Raw genomic sequence first — 18,405 nt, forward strand, 5'->3', positions numbered from 1 at the left:
GTAAGTCCTCTGGATAGAATTAAGAGATATGAAACAAGAGATATCTCATTATGGCAGATAGAGTGCTCTACTAAGCGATAAAACTGGAAAGAGTTACCGAAGCAAGTAAAATATCGCTAAGGAAAGAATGAGTAGCAACACTTGGAATGGATTTATACAACGTATTCGGCTTTGGTTAAAATAATCCTATAGTATTTTATGGTTGTTGTGATGATGACTCGTTGTTTGGATATTTGGTAAGTTTTAGGCTTGCTGTACACCACAGTCACTCCCAAGCACATGTTGGCCATGTCTCAAATGAATATAGTTGATCAGGCTATATTGACCCTAGACACAACTACATAACTGCCCAGATTAAACCGCAGTGCCCAACACCCAATTACTTTTGTTTTGTTCTACTCGTGGTTACTGATTCTGGTATGTAGGTATACTTGTATACTTGGAGTAAAAATACTTATATTTTTAAAGTATACTTTTAGTTCCGAGCACTTCGGCCCTTTAATGTTTATAGTTATATACCATGTAAGGTTCGGTATACTTAGTTCACTATAAACAAGGGCTCTGATACCAATCTGTCACACCTCGAAACTGATGGCGGAAATGCTCCAGGGCGGAGGACGTCATGAAAAGTATCACAACCAACGTACATAGCAAGCATAGTAAACACAACCATTACATTACATAGGAATGTTTACATTTGTTTGAAAGAAAAGTAATACATGTTTATATATACATCAGTATAACAAATGTTAAGACAAGACTTCTATACGCTCTATCTTCTCCAAAAGAAAGCGGGATACCTGTCTAACGTGAACCTGAGAATACAAGCAGTTTTAGAAATATTAGCATAAAGCTGGTGAGTTCATAAGCAGTTTGTTTCTGGTGAAAGAAAATGTTCCTTTAAGTTTACGAAAAGTTGTTTCCCAAGAAAATACCATATTTTCTTATAAAAGAAGTTTTGTTACCCATATGTTAAACAGCCTGGTTATGAAAAGTCATGTTATCCCAGGAAAAAACCTTATTTTCCTTAAAAGTTGGTGGTTGGTTATCGATCCGTAATGAAGTGTACAAGTATCTACCATACTTGCATCGTTAAGTGAAGTTTCTCTGAAAGTTTGGTTATCCTTGAAATGTACTTTAGTTTTAACACGTATATAAAACTAATCAGTAGGTTGTGAACTAATACCTAAGGGTACTACTGATACCTTCTAGCAATCAAAACGATTATTACTTTGAGGTTAGTTCACTAAGTTCATTATTACTTAAGAGTAAACCTCCATTATCTAAGTTGCGAGTTCTATAACCATACTATAAACTAGATAAGGCAAGTAAGAAGGCCAGTATCACTTTATGACTTTTGTCACCCGTAGACCTGCTGGTCCCACTGTAGCTAGCAGCAAGGTGCGGGGTAGTCAGCCCCGTATAGATCTATACACTCAAGTCACGTTCTCCCACCGAGAGATTCTGGTTACAGGGGGCCGGTCCTCCACTCGCATATCTCTGTGGAGTGTTACTGAGGACGTGTCTCCAATCTTAAGAATAACGAATTTACAAGTAATAATACGGAAAATCATGTTTTATGAATGGCATGAAATCCTTTGTGAAATATAAAATATATCATTTTATAACGAGTTTCAAAAGTTTCTCTGTTTTAGTTTTGAAAACAAACTCTATAAGTTAAACGGTTGGTAATACGATTTCCTGTGTTAAAAGCATGCTGAACATGTAAACATTTCATACGAAATAAAAGGTTTTGAGTACAAGTACCCTTTTACTTTTGCTTGTATCCCCCCTGAAAACATGAAAAACACGGAAAAAGGTGTAGGGGTATGAACTCACCAGACGAGGATGTGCGAGTAGGACGCTAGGTGTCAATTTAGGACTTGAACACACGTGAGGGTCCTATGTAACATGAAGTGATACATAATTGTATCTAATTAGCTATTTAATCACTAATTAAGTAAGTAAATACACTTTAATGCACGGAAACACTTTATTTCATGTGTTAGAAGTGATACGGGTTGCATCAAAGGGGTGTAGGGCCTCGATAAAGAGTTTACTCTTCAAGAGTAAACCCTTAGGGGTGATTACGGCCCAAAGACCATATCCCCATGAGTTTACGGCCGTAAAATTATGGGTGGGATGTTTCTGGTTGCTCAAGGTCTTATATCACTTAGGGAATTAAGCTAGGTTCAATTCTAGGGCATAGGAAGTGACTAGGGTTTCAAATGGACCCTTTAGGGGAGTTCACCGCTGTAAACATAGAGTTTATGGTCGTAAACTCATATTGGCCCATTCATTTCATGCTTTGGTGGTTCTAGGTTAAGCATATAAGTTTCTAGGGTTGATTCAAGGGCTTAGGAAGTGATCGGGACTTGAAATGGTCTTGGAAATGGGGTTTACGGCTCATGAATGATCCTTGGTGAGTTTACTGCCATAAACACATGGGTTTACGACCGTAACCTCATGCTTGGCACATTCTTGCATGATTTTGTTAATCACATGAAGCGATACAAGGTTCTAGACATTAATCCAAGCCATAGGAGGTGTTTAAGGGCATTTTAACACCTTAAAAAAGTTGTTTACGGTCTATGAAAGGGTGTTTACGGTCCATGAATGTTCATGGGCCGTAAACTCATGTGTACCCCCTAAATGACATGTTTTGGGTGTTCTAAGCTCATTCATGCAAGTCCCTAAGTCATAGCTAAGCACTAGAAAGGTTTTGGAGGGGTTTTGGGGCTTCAAAACCCACTTATGGGTGTTTACGGTTTGAGGGGCGTTCCTTGGCCGTAAACACATGATTTTGAGGCTTTTGAATGATTTAAACACGAATTTGCATGAATACCAAGCTAAACAATAAGCTAGGATGGATTACTTACGATTTTGGAGCTCGAAAGGGGCGTTTTTGGATCAAAATCGACTTATAGAGAGAGAGTAGAGAGAGAGAGAGAGAGAGCTATGAGGGGTATGAAAAAAGCTTCAAATGGTGACTACTCAATCTCTTATATAGGGTTTGAGTTTGTGGTCAGGTGGGGATCCACCCAATACTGATGTTAAACAAAGCTTATGGTCGTACCCGATTAAATGTTCGTATTTCGTCCTGATCGTATCAAAAAACTTTTCAAGGGATATCGAAGGTGTTTCGCGTGTTTTTATTTCATTCCGACACTTAAGAAGTCATAATAAAAATCTTAACTGATTTGCCTAACCCAATAGTTAACGGAAAATGTCAATAAAAATGAATTTCATTAACGGAATTGAGTTACAGTGACAGAATAAATTTCGGGTTGTCACAGTAAGCTTCAAAGGACAGGCATTAGCAGATTTCTTGCTTGAAATCCCGGGGGAGCTCCAGCAAAAGTTAATTCGCACGGCCCGACAAGGGTGTCCGGAGGAAAAAACTGACCAACAGTGGACTCTCTACACGGATGGAGCCTCCAGTAAAGAAGGCTCTGGCACAGGGCTAATCCTAACCAGCCCTACGGGTGAAAAAATTACATATGCCTTACTATTTGACTTCCACACCTCCAACAATGAAGCTGAGTACGATGCCTTGCTAGCTGGTCTCAAATTGGCTGTAAAAATGTGAGCGGAAAGGGTTATAGCTTTGACTGATTCACGCCTTGCAGCCAACCAAGTCACGGGGGAATTCGAAGCAAACGATAAGCGAATGGAGAGGTATGTTAAAGCGGTACAACGAATCACAAGTTTACTAAAGATTTTCACAATAAAGCAGATTTCAAGGGGAAAAAACAGGCGAGCGGATGCCGTCAGCAAACTAGCATCAACGTGTTTTGGGCACCTTTCCAAGGAAGTATTGGTGGAGGTATTAATTGAAAGGAGCATTGATGACCGCCAAGTTGACTCCCTATCGACAGCAAAGCCCAACTGGATGATGCCCATCATGGATTATCTGCAGCATGGCATACTCTCAGAAGATCACGGAGAGGCTCAAAAAACAAGGATATGAGCTCTCCAGTATGCAATCCTGGGGGGGAGCAATGTATAGAAAAGGCCATACTGCTCCATGGCTCAAATGCACAGATGGCGAGTCGGGGAAGAAAGCTCTAAAGGAAGCCCATGCGGGGTCAGTTGGAGCCCATGAGGGAGCGTGGGCGCTCACAGGCAAAGTATTACGCATGGGGCTCTACTGGTCGGACATACATCAAGACCCTGTCGAGTTGACCCGTGCTTGCGTAGAATGTCAAACTTTCTCGCCAGCACAGGGGGTACCGCCATCCAAGTTAACGAGTATAGTCAACATGTGGCCCTTCTATCAGTGGGGCATCGATATCGGCAACCCTTTTCCAGAAGCACCAGGGAAAGTAAAGTTCGTAGTCGTAGCGGTCAACTATTTTACAAAGTGGATAGAGGCTGAACCGTTGGCATGTATCACTGAAAAATAGATAATTAAGTTCGTGTGGAAAAACATCATAACGAGATTTGGGACTCCCAAAGTTTTAATCACTGATAATGGTTTGTAGTTCGCCGAGAATCCTTTCAGGGACTGGTGCATCGAAAGAGGAATAGAGTAGAGGTTTACGTCTGTGGCGCACCCTCAAGCCAATAGACAAACAGAGGTGACTAACAGGACGTTGGTACGGGGGATCAAGAAGCGATTGGGCAAAGCAAAAGGCAACTGGGTAGACGAGCTACCAGAAGTCCTTTGGTCATATCGGACCACGCCACGAACTAGCACAAAAGAGATACTGTTCAGCTAGGCTTATGGAGTCGAGGCAATGCTGCCAACAGAAATAATGATAGGGTCAATACGAACAAAGTATTTTTAGGAGTAAGAAAAAAGTAAAAATCTAAGGGAAAAATCTGATCTCCTGGACGAACGGCGAGGGTGCTCAAGTATGCGTCAAGCTGCCTACAATAAGGTAGTAAAAAGATACTACAACCAACGGGTCAAAGACAAGGATTTCCGGGTTGGAGATTACGTCCTGCGGAAGAATGAAGTTATCCATGCACAACCTCGACAGAAGTTGAGCAAGACATGGAAGGGACCATACAAAGTAACAGAGGCACATCGCAACGGGTCATACTCCCTGGAAACTCCGAAAAGATGGCAAATACCAAGGGCATGGAACACAAGGAACTTGAGAAGGTTCCAATTTTGAGAAAACTTACAAGCTCCTATACAGAAGGCAGGACGATGGTATACCACTTTTGAGTAGAATTGTAAGCCCCTATACAGAAAGGAGAGCAAGGAGATATCCCTTGGCCGGATTGATCACCCGGACCAACATGCAGACACTCAGGGTAGTCCGATAGGGAATTCTAGTGCAAAATCACTATGTATCAGAATTACATAAATAAAAGAAATTGCACTATCTTTAGTACGTAGTACAGTGAGCATGTCTAACATATAATTTTTTTTAGAATAGAAAACACAGCATAAAGGATACTTCGTGAATCCACATGCACACAACGAGATGGTAAATCTCGAAATAACACGAAAAAACCTACACAGAAGGTTCAATATAGCCAAAGTAAGAAAACATACTCAACGATTAAGACAATGTAGCAACCAAAAAGCAAAACACACAGTAAACGAGTAAAACCATTGTTGATTCATACATAAAGGCCTTAGGGGCCACATACTAAGTCAAAATGACCACCAATACAAACATGATAAAGGCCTTAGAGGCCATAAGTTGTTCAAGACAAAGCAAAACAAAACAAAGCTTCAAAAAGATTTTTTCACACACTAAAAGGGCAGCTCTAGACAACTTCATGCACCACCACTAGGACCACCTGCAACTCCACCATCACCTGCGCCACCGGCATTGCCACCAACTCCATCACCTTCGCCACCGGCATCACCGCCAATCCCACCGCCTGCTCCACCAATCCCTACACCCTAACCTTCCACAACGTCCTCACCCTCATCAAAAGCACACAACGTTTTCACCCCATCCACATCCATGTGGCCCAACCCGAGCAATCCAGCAAAGTCCATGGTTGCAAAAGCCAAGAGAGCATCATCCAAGGCCGAAGAATGACTCGGCTGTGAGTCACTAGCAGAAGAGTCATAAGTTCCAGCATCAACCTGTGCTTTTAAGTTAGCCCACCCCGATTCTTCACCAACAACAAATGCAACATGACGAATACTGTGACAACCCAAAATTTAGGGCTATTAATATAACCGCCAATCTATCCGTGAATTTCATGTTATATCCGAACTACTAAGTTTTAGTGTATCTTAAGAAGGACAAGTAATTTCATTCTAACTATAATACGATACTAGATGATATTGCACTTTCAAATGCATAACGAATCAAATCGCACAAACTATAACCTTAGGAATACGTATGAAAAACTGAAAATTCGTGAAGAGTCATTTTAAGCGAAGAAATTATTATAGTCTCATATTACGTGCTTCCCTGGTTCCAAAAATATAAAGAACGCCCAAAACGGGGTTCGTATGTAAAAGATACGATAGTTTTAAGAAAACAGACAGTAAAATATTGTTTTTCTTTAATCACGTAAAACCGAATCTATCTGTTGAGGCACTTACGCTTTGCCGACGGGATTTTCGATAACGTTTTTGGACTCAGGTTATAGTCTATTATTTAATTTCACACTCCAAATATTTTTAACAAAAATATTTACAAAAGTCGCGAAAACGGACACTGCGAGCTGTTTCTACGCAAAAATTCAAACGCAATTTCCCGGAGATCCATAACTCCAAAAATTAATCCGTTTGATGTTCTAGAATCCTTGAATTAAACTCAATCTAACCGTGAATTCGGAAAAATTTCTTGACATTCAGAACCCGATGCACCAGACTAAATCGATGCACCTGACTAAATGTGTTTTTGGGCACTTAATGAGGATGCAACCTCATGTGACCCCCACCTAGACATACTAGACAAAACAAAATATGATCTATTGCTCCCATTCCCTCTTCTCAAGTGACCAACCATTCCATGCACCATCATTCTCTTTTGTGTACACTCCACTTCAAGGTACAAACATGGGTGGAAGTATGGTCTCAAAAGGGCTGTGAGTATTACTTCTAGTTCTAGCTATAAATAGAGGTATGAGGCACCCTCAATCCTCACAATTCATCAGCTCTTTTCCTTGGGTATGAGGCACCCTCTATCTCTAAGTCTCTATCTCTTTAGATCACCACCACACTCCACTACCCACCACCATAGAGCCATCCTAACTCCACCTCCAACAGCCACCCACCATTTATAGCTACCATCTTCCAAATTCGTTTCCGGCAAGGCTATCCACTGTAGGAATACCGTAGATAGCTCCCTCTGGCCTCCCCTCCCTTCATCTTCACAAAACAAGCAGCAAAAACCGGCAGCAGGAGGCTGCCGGACTTCCCCGTCACCACATTGTCACCATCAGCCAACCAGGGCCGCCGGTCCTAGATAAAATGGGGCCCGGGGCCAAAAACAAAATTGGGGCCCTCATTTTTTTTCTTAAAAAAAAGAGGGCGGCATCTCCCGAAATTTTATTAATTAAAAAAAATAATACAATTGAAGGCTGAGGACTCTCCACCTATAGAAAAAAAAAAAGACTTCGGGACAGACCTCGTAAGCCAAACAACCTATCATCTATTAATACAAAACATAAAATAAAAAAGCCAAAACCGTCTTTAAACCCTAATACATAAACATATCAACGAAAAACTAAAGAAATTAACATTTTCATTATTGACATTAACATCTTCATTATTAATATTTTCATCATCAAAATCAACATTTTCATTTGAAACTTTTTCTGTAGAAACATTTTCATTCAAGACATTATCTTGCTCATTAAAAACAGTTTCATGTGTGAGATTATCTTGTTCATTTACTTGTACATCAGCAGAACTTTTTTTAAAAAAAAAACTTGTGCATAGACCTTTTTTGAGTTTCATTATCTTGTTCAATTTTTTGTTTTTTCTTTCGTTTTTCACTTCCAGACATATACTTTCTAGGATGCATACTCAATAGAGTGATAAGAGGCAATCAGACAAACAACAAGCAAGCAGATAACAAATAATAAAAGAAGGGTTCTTGTTCTTTGTACCTACTGCCAGTGATGCCTAGATGGTAATTGGTAAATTGTTGATGCTGTAAATGACCTCCACAGCTACAACAGAAAATTCTGAAGTTTAAAAAAAAAATCAGATTAAAAATATTAACATTAAACAACTGAAATTAAGCAAATGAGTAATAAATTATCTCTAAAACAAACCGAGAAGGCTACTTACAGTTATAGAATCAGAGTTAGTGAGTTACAAGGATTTACAATCACACAATCAGAAGGTCATTTTATTGGATTGATTCTACAAAGCATAAAATTATGAATATCAGATTCATAAAAAATAGAAAATCACAGAAAAATAAGAAATATAGATGCTAGAAATTAGAACTTACAGATAAAAATAAAGAAGAAGATTCAGAAGACAACGAGACAACCATAAACGATTCTGTTGAATTAATGCTTCTTCGAATGATATTGTCTTCGTCTGTGAGACAACGAGACAACGATAAACGACTATGTGGGATTAATGCTTCTTCGAATGATATTGTCTTCGTCCGTGAGACTGTGACGACTCAGTGGTCAGATTCTCAATGGTTTAGTTCTATTGCAGAAAAAAAAATTAAACTTGAAAATCGAAAATAGAAGGCAATAATGGGTAGAAAAGGGAGAATTAGGGAAGAAATCGTAGAAGGAGAAGCAATCAGAGGCACTAAATCGCCTAATCAGAAATTAGAAAAGGGAGAATTGAGGAAGAAATAAGAGATCGATTCAACTGAAACTAAAGAAGAAATAACCGTTGCTTACTTTAGAATCCGGAGAAAACGTTTCGATTTTCCATAGCCGATCGTTGAAGATTTAATTGCGCCTTGGAAGTCGGCACTCTCGGACGCCCAGTCGTTCCTGATTCCTCTTCCTCCCGCTTTCTTTTTGGTTGACGACGCAGTGACACACGCTGATAAGAGAGACGGACGGAGTATTGTTGTATTGAGTCCAATAAGCTTAAACCTAATGGGCTAATGTTATACAATTAATATAAGAGATATAAAATGGGGGCTCTATGGCATTTGGGGGCCGGGGGCGGTCGCCCAGCTTGCCCAGGCCCATGGGCCGGCCCTGCAGCCAACCTCCGCTTTGCTTCAAGTTCCGTCGAACCAATAGCCTCGAAACACCTCTTTGATCACCCCCAGCAACTGCCTTCACTCCCTCCTATCGATCAGCTGCCAAACGACGCCAGAAAACGGCAGCAAGAGGCTGCCGGAAGCTCACTGCCATCCCTCGATCGCCACCCACTGCCGGAGATCCTGCCACCCATCGACTGTGCTGTTGTGCTGCTTCGTAAGTACTATACACCACCAAAAAATTTATTATTTTTGTGAATTGTTCTGTTGATCGTCACAGCCAAACGAAGTCCAATTTTAATTTTTTTTTCTTCATCGGCCTTCAAGCATGTGTACAGGGAAGAAGATGCATCAAAAATTAAACTTCCTTTTAAATTGTTTAAATCCTACCCCCTCTCGAAATTTCTTGTCAAAAATGTCCAAAAACCTTTTAAACTTCATTTCCAAAATAATTCCCAGCCCCCTCCTTGAGAAAGTCTTTACAAAACAAGTCCTCACACCCAAACTTTTATACCAAATGTTCAAAACAGCCCCTTAGTTGGAAATGTTTAGTAATTTTGATCCTATTTCATTTATTTAAATTAGTAAATGGGTCCTATGTTTTAATTAAATTACCAAACATCCCTTCATATATTAATTTATGTTAACATTTTCTTAGGAAACTAAATTTATCTTGGAGTATCGTGTTCACGACAATATGTTACGACTTTTTTCACATCACGTACTCACCAAATCGTACATTAAGGTGAGTGTTACGGCCCCATTTCTACTTATTTTCGGGGAAGGGGGGGGGGGATACATGTAGTATATATTATATATATTTTCTAAATGTTTTGTGTATACAAACAACATCATCATTTTTATGCAATATAAATGACACAAAAATGTTAATTATTACTCTACTACTTACGGTACGAGGAATCTGTTTTGAAGGGCCGTCTGGGTTGTTGGATTTCAAAAGTGCTTAAATGCAAAAATGATCCTGCCCTCCGATGTTTCATGTCTGGCCCTCCTCTGTACAATGGCAGTACGTATACTAAGAAATATTTATCATACAAAATGCACATGAAATATTAATGTTTTGTGTAAACACTTTATCAGTTTGGGAAATGATTTTGTTTAAACATTTACATGTTAAGTAAAGAAAATCGTTTTAAAACATTAATATTTATATATGTTTTGTTGTTAGAATAATACAACTAATAAAAATAACATATGCATTTCGACTACAAATGTGCTATGACTCTACATACGGTTATTAACTTGGTAGTTTCAATATACCTCATATGTGCACAACAATATATAGGTTTACATATTTATACAAGTTTTAGAACTTGTATCATAGGCGTATACATGTGTTTGTGTACACTATACTAGGTATTGTCAACTGTTTAAACAAGTATCATACACTTTACGTGTATGCTTATCAAATATACCTGTTGTTTATCCGTTTATCCGTATCTGCGGTTGTTAAGTTCAACTTTGGCAGATAACTTTATCTGTATATCCGCATGTCTCTTTATTATAGAAATATATAGGTTTATACATTTATACAAGTTATAGAACTTGTATCTTAGGCTCATACATGTGCTTGTGTACACTATACTGAGTTTCGTCAATTGTTTAAACAAGTATTATACACCTTACGTGTATGCTTATCAAATATACTTGTTGTCTATCTGTTTATCCGTATATGCGGTTGTTAAGTTCAACATTGGCAGATAACTTTATCCGTATATCCGTATGTTTGTTTATCCGTATCTACGGATGTCGAGTACAACCTTGGCAGAAAACTTTATTTGTTACCCGTACAACCATGGATTTGGTTGCTTTCAAAACGTTTTTTTTAAGTATGGAATTACTTATGGAACATAACGTTTTGGCTTTCAAGATTCATTACAAACACCATCATTCTCTTTTGTGTACTCTCCACTTCAAGGTACAAACATGGGTGGAAGTATGGTCTCAAAAGGGCTGTGAGTATTACTTCTAGTTCTAGCTATAAATAGAGGTATGAGGCACCCTCAATCCTCACAATTCATCAGCTCTTTTCCTTGGGTATGAGGCACCCTCTATCTCTAAGTCTCTATCTCTTTAGATCACCACCACACTCCACTACCCACCACCATAGAGCCATCCTAACTCCACTTCCAGCAGCCACCCGCCATTTATAGCTACCATCTTCCAAATTCGTTTCCGGCAAGGCTATCCACTGTAGGAATACCGTAGATAGCTCCCTCTGGCCTCCCCTCCCTTCATCTTCACAAAACAAGCAGCAAAAACCGGCAGCAGGAGGCTGCCGGACTTCCCCGTCACCACATTGTCACCATCAGCCAACCAGGGCCGCCGGTCCTAGATAAAATGGGGCCCGGGGCCAAAAACAAAATTGGGGCCCTCATTTTTTTTCTTAAAAAAAAGAGGGCGGCATCTCCCGAAATTTTATTAATTAAAAAAAATAATACAATTGAAGGCTGAGGACTCTCCACCTATAGAAAAAAAAAAGACTTCGGGACAGACCTCGTAAGCCAAACAACCTATCATCTATTAATACAAAACATAAAATAAAAAAGCCAAAACCGTCTTTAAACCCTAATACATAAACATATCAACGAAAAACTAAAGAAATTAACATTTTTATTATTGACATTAACATCTTCATTATTAATATTTTCATCATCAAAATCAACATTTTCATTTGAAACTTTTTCTGTAGAAACATTTTCATTCAAGACATTATCTTGCTCATTAAAAACAGTTTCACGTGTGAGATTATCTTGTTCATTTACTTGTACATCAGCAGAACTTTTTTTTAAAAAAAAACTTGTGCATAGACCCTTTTTGAGTTTCATTATCTTGTTCAATTTTTTGTTTGTTTTTTCGTTTTTCACTTCCAGACATATACTTTCTAGGATGCATACTCAATAGAGTGATAAGAGGCAATCAGACAAACAACAAGCAAGCAGATAACAAATAATAAAAGAAGGGTTCTTGTTCTTTGTACCTACTGCCAGTGATGCCTAGATGGTAATTGGTAAATTGTTGATGCTGTAAATGACCTCCACAGCTACAACAGAAAATTCTGAAGTTTAAAAAAAAATCAGATTAAAAATATTAACATTAAACAACTGAAATTAAGCAAATGAGTAATAAATTATCTCTAAAACAAACCGAGAAGGCTACTTACAGTTATAGAATCAGAGTTAGTGAGTTACAAGGATTTACAATCACACAATCAGAAGGTCATTTTATTGGATTGATTCTACAAAGCATAAAATTATGAATATCAGATTCATAAAAAATAGAAAATCACAGAAAAATAAGAAATATAGATGCTAGAAATTAGAACTTACAGATAAAAATAAAGAAGAAGATTCAGAAGACAACGAGACAACCATAAACGATTCTGTTGAATTAATGCTTCTTCGAATGATATTGTCTTCGTCTGTGAGACAACGAGACAACGATAAACGACTATGTGGGATTAATGCTTCTTCGAATGATATTGTCTTCGTCCGTGAGACTGTGACGACTCAGTGGTCAGATTCTCAATGGTTTAGTTCTATTGCAGAAAAAAAAATTAAACATGAAAATCGAAAATAGAAGGCAATAATGGGTAGAAAAGGGAGAATTAGGGAAGAAATCGTAGAAGGAGAAGCAATCAGAGGCACTAAATCGCCTAATCAGAAATTAGAAAAGGGAGAATTGAGGAAGAAATAAGAGATCGATTCAACTGAAACTAAAGAAGTAATAACCGTTGCTTACTTTAGAATCCGGAGAAAACGTTTCGATTTTCCATAGCCGATCGTTGAAGATTTAATTGCGCCTTGGAAGTCGGCACTCTCGGACGCCCAGTCGTTCCTGATTCCTCTTCCTCCCGCTTTCTTTTTGGTTGACGACGCAGTGACACACGCTGATAAGAGAGACGGACGGAGTATTGTTGTATTGAGTCCAATAAGCTTAAACCTAATGGGCTAATGTTATACAATTAATATAAGAGATATAAAATGGGGGCTCTATGGCATTTGGGGGCCGGGGGCGGTCGCCCAGCTTGCCCAGGCCCATGGGCCGGCCCTGCAGCCAACCTCCGCTTTGCTTCCAGTTCCGTCGAACCAATAGCCTCGAAACACCTCTTTGATCACCCCCAGCAGCTGCCTTCACTCCCTCCTATCGATCAGCTGCCAAACGACGCCAGAAAACGGCAGCAAGAGGCTGCCGGAAGCTCACTGCCATCCCTCGATCGCCACCCACTGCCGGAGATCCTGCCACCCATCGACTGTGCTGTTGTGCTGCTTCGTAAGTACTATACACCACCAAAAAATTTATTATTTTTGTGAATTGTTCTGTTGATCGTCACAGCCAAACGAAGTCCAATTTTAATTTTTTTTTTCTTCATCGGCCTTCAAGCATGTGTACAGGGAAGAAGATGCATCAAAAATTAAACTTCCTTTTAAATTGTTTAAATCCTACCCCCTCTCGAAATTTCTTGTCAAAAATGTCCAAAAACCTTTTAAACTTCATTTCCAAAATAATTCCCAGCCCCCTCCTTGAGAAAGTCTTTACAAAACAAGTCCTCACACCCAAACTTTTATACCAAATGTTCAAAACAGCCCCTTAGTTGGAAATGTTTAGTAATTTTGATCCTATTTCATTTATTTAAATTAGTAAATGGGTCCTATGTTTTAATTAAATTACCAAACATCCCTTCATATATTAATTTATGTTAACATTTTCTTAGGAAACTAAATTTATCTTGGAGTATCGTGTTCACGACAATATGTTACGACTTTTTTCACATCACGTACTCACCAAATCGTACATTAAGGTGAGTGTTACGGCCCCATTTCTACTTATTTTCGGGGAAGGGGGGGGGGGGGGGATACATGTAGTATATATTATATATATTTTCTAAATGTTTTGTGTATACAAACAACATCATCATTTTTATGCAATATAAATGACACAAAAATGTTAATTATTACTCTACTACTTACGGTACGAGGAATCTGTTTTGAAGGGCCGTCTGGGTTGTTGGATTTCAAAAGTGCTTAAATGCAAAAATGATCCTGCCCTCCGATGTTTCATGTCTGGCCCTCCTCTGTACAATGGCAGTACGTATACTAAGAAATATTTATCATACAAAATGCACATGAAATATTAATGTTTTGTGTAAACACTTTATCAGTTTGGGAAATGATTTTTTTTAAACATTTACATGTTAAGTAAAGAAAATCGTTTTAAAACATTAATATTTATATATGTTTTGTTGTTAGAATAATACAACTAATAAAAATAACATATGCATTTCGACTACAAATGTGCTATGACTCTACATACGGTTATTAACTTGGTAGTTTCAATATACCTCATATGTGCACAACAATATATAGGTTTACATATTTATACAAGTTTTAGAACTTGTATCATAGGCGTATACATGTGTTTGTGTACACTATACTAGGTATTGTCAACTGTTTAAACAAGTATCATACACTTTACGTGTATGCTTATCAAATATACCTGTTGTTTATCCGTTTATCCGTATCTGCGGTTGTTAAGTTCAACTTTGGCAGATAACTTTATCTGTATATCCGCATGTCTCTTTATTATAGAAATATATAGGTTTATACATTTATACAAGTTATAGAACTTGTATCTTAGGCTCATACATGTGCTTGTGTACACTATACTGAGTTTCATCAATTGTTTAAACAAGTATTATACACCTTACGTGTATGCTTATCAAATATACTTGTTGTCTATCTGTTTATCCGTATATTCGGTTGTTAAGTTCAACATTGGCAGATAACTTTATCCGTATATCCGTATGTTTGTTTATCCGTATCTACGGATGTCGAGTACAACCTTGGCAGAAAACTTTATTTGTTACCCGTACAACCATGGATTTGGTTGCTTTCAAAACATTTTTTTTAAGTATGGAATTACTTATGGAACATAACGTTTTGGCTTTCAAGATTCATTACAAACACCATCATTCTCTTTTGTGTACTCTCCACTTCAAGGTACAAACATGGGTGGAAGTATGGTCTCAAAAGGGCTGTGAGTATTACTTCTAGTTCTAGCTATAAATAGAGGTATGAGGCACCCTCAATCCTCACAATTCATCAGCTCTTTTCCTTGGGTATGAGGCACCCTCTATCTCTAAGTCTCTATCTCTTTAGATCACCACCACACTCCACTACCCACCACCATAGAGCCATCCTAACTCCACTTCCAGCAGCCACCCGCCATTTATAGCTACCATCTTCCAAATTCGTTTCCGGCAAGGCTATCCACTGTAGGAATACCGTAGATAGCTCCCTCTGGCCTCCCCTCCCTTCATCTTCACAAAACAAGCAGCAAAAACCGGCAGCAGGAGGCTGCCGGACTTCCCCGTCACCACATTGTCACCATCAGCCAACCAGGGCCGCCGGTCCTAGATAAAATGGGGCCCGGGGCCAAAAACAAAATTGGGGCCCTCATTTTTTTTCTTAAAAAAAAGAGGGCGGCATCTCCCGAAATTTTATTAATTAAAAAAAATAATACAATTGAAGGCTGAGGACTCTCCACCTATAGAAAAAAAAAAGACTTCGGGACAGACCTCGTAAGCCAAACAACCTATCATCTATTAATACAAAACATAAAATAAAAAAGCCAAAACCGTCTTTAAACCCTAATACATAAACATATCAACGAAAAACTAAAGAAATTAACATTTTTATTATTGACATTAACATCTTCATTATTAATATTTTCATCATCAAAATCAACATTTTCATTTGAAACTTTTTCTGTAGAAACATTTTCATTCAAGACATTATCTTGCTCATTAAAAACAGTTTCACGTGTGAGATTATCTTGTTCATTTACTTGTACATCAGCAGAACTTTTTTTTAAAAAAAAACTTGTGCATAGACCCTTTTTGAGTTTCATTATCTTGTTCAATTTTTTGTTTGTTTTTTCGTTTTTCACTTCCAGACATATACTTTCTAGGATGCATACTCAATAGAGTGATAAGAGGCAATCAGACAAACAACAAGCAAGCAGATAACAAATAATAAAAGAAGGGTTCTTGTTCTTTGTACCTACTGCCAGTGATGCCTAGATGGTAATTGGTAAATTGTTGATGCTGTAAATGACCTCCACAGCTACAACAGAAAATTCTGAAGTTTAAAAAAAAATCAGATTAAAAATATTAACATTAAACAACTGAAATTAAGCAAATGAGTAATAAATTATCTCTAAAACAAACCGAGAAGGCTACTTACAGTTATAGAATCAGAGTTAGTGAGTTACAAGGATTTACAATCACACAATCAGAAGGTCATTTTATTGGATTGATTCTACAAAGCATAAAATTATGAATATCAGATTCATAAAAAATAGAAAATCACAGAAAAATAAGAAATATAGATGCTAGAAATTAGAACTTACAGATAAAAATAAAGAAGAAGATTCAGAAGACAACGAGACAACCATAAACGATTCTGTTGAATTAATGCTTCTTCGAATGATATTGTCTTCGTCTGTGAGACAACGAGACAACGATAAACGACTATGTGGGATTAATGCTTCTTCGAATGATATTGTCTTCGTCCGTGAGACTGTGACGACTCAGTGGTCAGATTCTCAATGGTTTAGTTCTATTGCAGAAAAAAAAATTAAACTTGAAAATCGAAAATAGAAGGCAATAATGGGTAGAAAAGGGAGAATTAGGGAAGAAATCGTAGAAGGAGAAGCAATCAGAGGCACTAAATCGCCTAATCAGAAATTAGAAAAGGGAGAATTGAGGAAGAAATAAGAGATCGATTCAACTGAAACTAAAGAAGTAATAACCGTTGCTTACTTTAGAATCCGGAGAAAACGTTTCGATTTTCCATAGCCGATCGTTGAAGATTTAATTGCGCCTTGGAAGTCGGCACTCTCGGACGCCCAGTCGTTCCTGATTCCTCTTCCTCCCGCTTTCTTTTTGGTTGACGACGCAGTGACACACGCTGATAAGAGAGACGGACGGAGTATTGTTGTATTGAGTCCAATAAGCTTAAACCTAATGGGCTAATGTTATACAATTAATATAAGAGATATAAAATGGGGGCTCTATGGCATTTGGGGGCCGGGGGCGGTCGCCCAGCTTGCCCAGGCCCATGGGCCGGCCCTGCAGCCAACCTCTGCTTTGCTTCCAGTTCCGTCGAACCAATAGCCTCGAAACACCTCTTTGATCACCCCCAGCAGCTGCCTTCACTCCCTCCTATCGATCAGCTGCCAAACGACGCCAGAAAACGGCAGCAAGAGGCTGCCGGAAGCTCACTGCCATCCCTCGATCGCCACCCACTGCCGGAGATCCTGCCACCCATCGACTGTGCTGTTGTGCTGCTTCGTAAGTACTATACACCACCAAAAAATTTATTATTTTTGTGAATTGTTCTGTTGATCGTCACAGCCAAACGAAGTCCAATTTTAATTTTTTTTTTCTTCATCGGCCTTCAAGCATGTGTACAGGGAAGAAGATGCATCAAAAATTAAACTTCCTTTTAAATTGTTTAAATCCTACCCCCTCTCGAAATTTCTTGTCAAAAATGTCCAAAAACCTTTTAAACTTCATTTCCAAAATAATTCCCAGCCCCCTCCTTGAGAAAGTCTTTACAAAACAAGTCCTCACACCCAAACTTTTATACCAAATGTTCAAAACAGCCCCTTAGTTGGAAATGTTTAGTAATTTTGATCCTATTTCATTTATTTAAATTAGTAAATGGGTCCTATGTTTTAATTAAATTACCAAACATCCCTTCATATATTAATTTATGTTAACATTTTCTTAGGAAACTAAATTTATCTTGGAGTATCGTGTTCACGACAATATGTTACGACTTTTTTCACATCACGTACTCACCAAATCGTACATTAAGGTGAGTGTTACGGCCCCATTTCTACTTATTTTCGGGGAAGGGGGGGGGGGATACATGTAGTATATATTATATATATTTTCTAAATGTTTTGTGTATACAAACAACATCATCATTTTTATGCAATATAAATGACACAAAAATGTTAATTATTACTCTACTACTTACGGTACGAGGAATCTGTTTTGAAGGGCCGTCTGGGTTGTTGGATTTCAAAAGTGCTTAAATGCAAAAATGATCCTGCCCTCCGATGTTTCATGTCTGGCCCTCCTCTGTACAATGGCAGTACGTATACTAAGAAATATTTATCATACAAAATGCACATGAAATATTAATGTTTTGTGTAAACACTTTATCAGTTTGGGAAATGATTTTTTTTAAACATTTACATG

General features: G+C 38.2%; 1 protein-coding gene and 1 long non-coding RNA gene across 8 annotated transcripts; both read right to left on the reverse strand.

The window, feature by feature from the left end:
* Nucleotides 1-5,737: 5,737 nt before the first annotated feature.
* LOC128133638 (uncharacterized) lies at nt 5,738-7,885 on the reverse strand. Its single transcript, XM_052771150.1, has 4 exons — nt 7,667-7,885; nt 7,554-7,570; nt 5,918-6,116; nt 5,738-5,866 (listed from the first exon to the last, which is right to left on the reverse strand). The coding sequence occupies exons 1-4, from the start codon at nt 7,883-7,885 to the stop codon at nt 5,738-5,740; spliced, it is 564 nt and encodes a 187-aa protein (XP_052627110.1).
* A 103-nt stretch (nt 7,886-7,988) lies between these two features.
* LOC111898930 (uncharacterized) lies at nt 7,989-18,287 on the reverse strand. 7 transcript variants are annotated; one of them, XR_008232229.1, is made up of 15 exons: nt 18,182-18,287; nt 16,957-17,494; nt 16,545-16,636; nt 16,379-16,453; nt 16,196-16,273; nt 14,105-14,208; nt 12,876-13,413; nt 12,464-12,672; nt 12,298-12,372; nt 12,115-12,192; nt 10,024-10,127; nt 8,800-9,337; nt 8,388-8,596; nt 8,222-8,296; nt 7,989-8,115 (listed from the first exon to the last, which is right to left on the reverse strand). It is a non-coding gene; the product is annotated as an uncharacterized LOC111898930 (long non-coding RNA). The 7 variants fall into 7 exon arrangements; XR_008232227.1 differs by having other exon boundaries at nt 16,545-16,714; XR_008232230.1 differs by having other exon boundaries at nt 12,464-12,555; nt 16,545-16,753.
* Between the last annotated feature and the right edge of the window lie 118 nt (nt 18,288-18,405).

This window comes from Lactuca sativa, chromosome 4 (assembly GCF_002870075.4).
Source record: "Lactuca sativa cultivar Salinas chromosome 4, Lsat_Salinas_v11, whole genome shotgun sequence".
In the NCBI taxonomy this organism is placed as follows: Eukaryota; Viridiplantae; Streptophyta; class Magnoliopsida; order Asterales; family Asteraceae; genus Lactuca; species Lactuca sativa.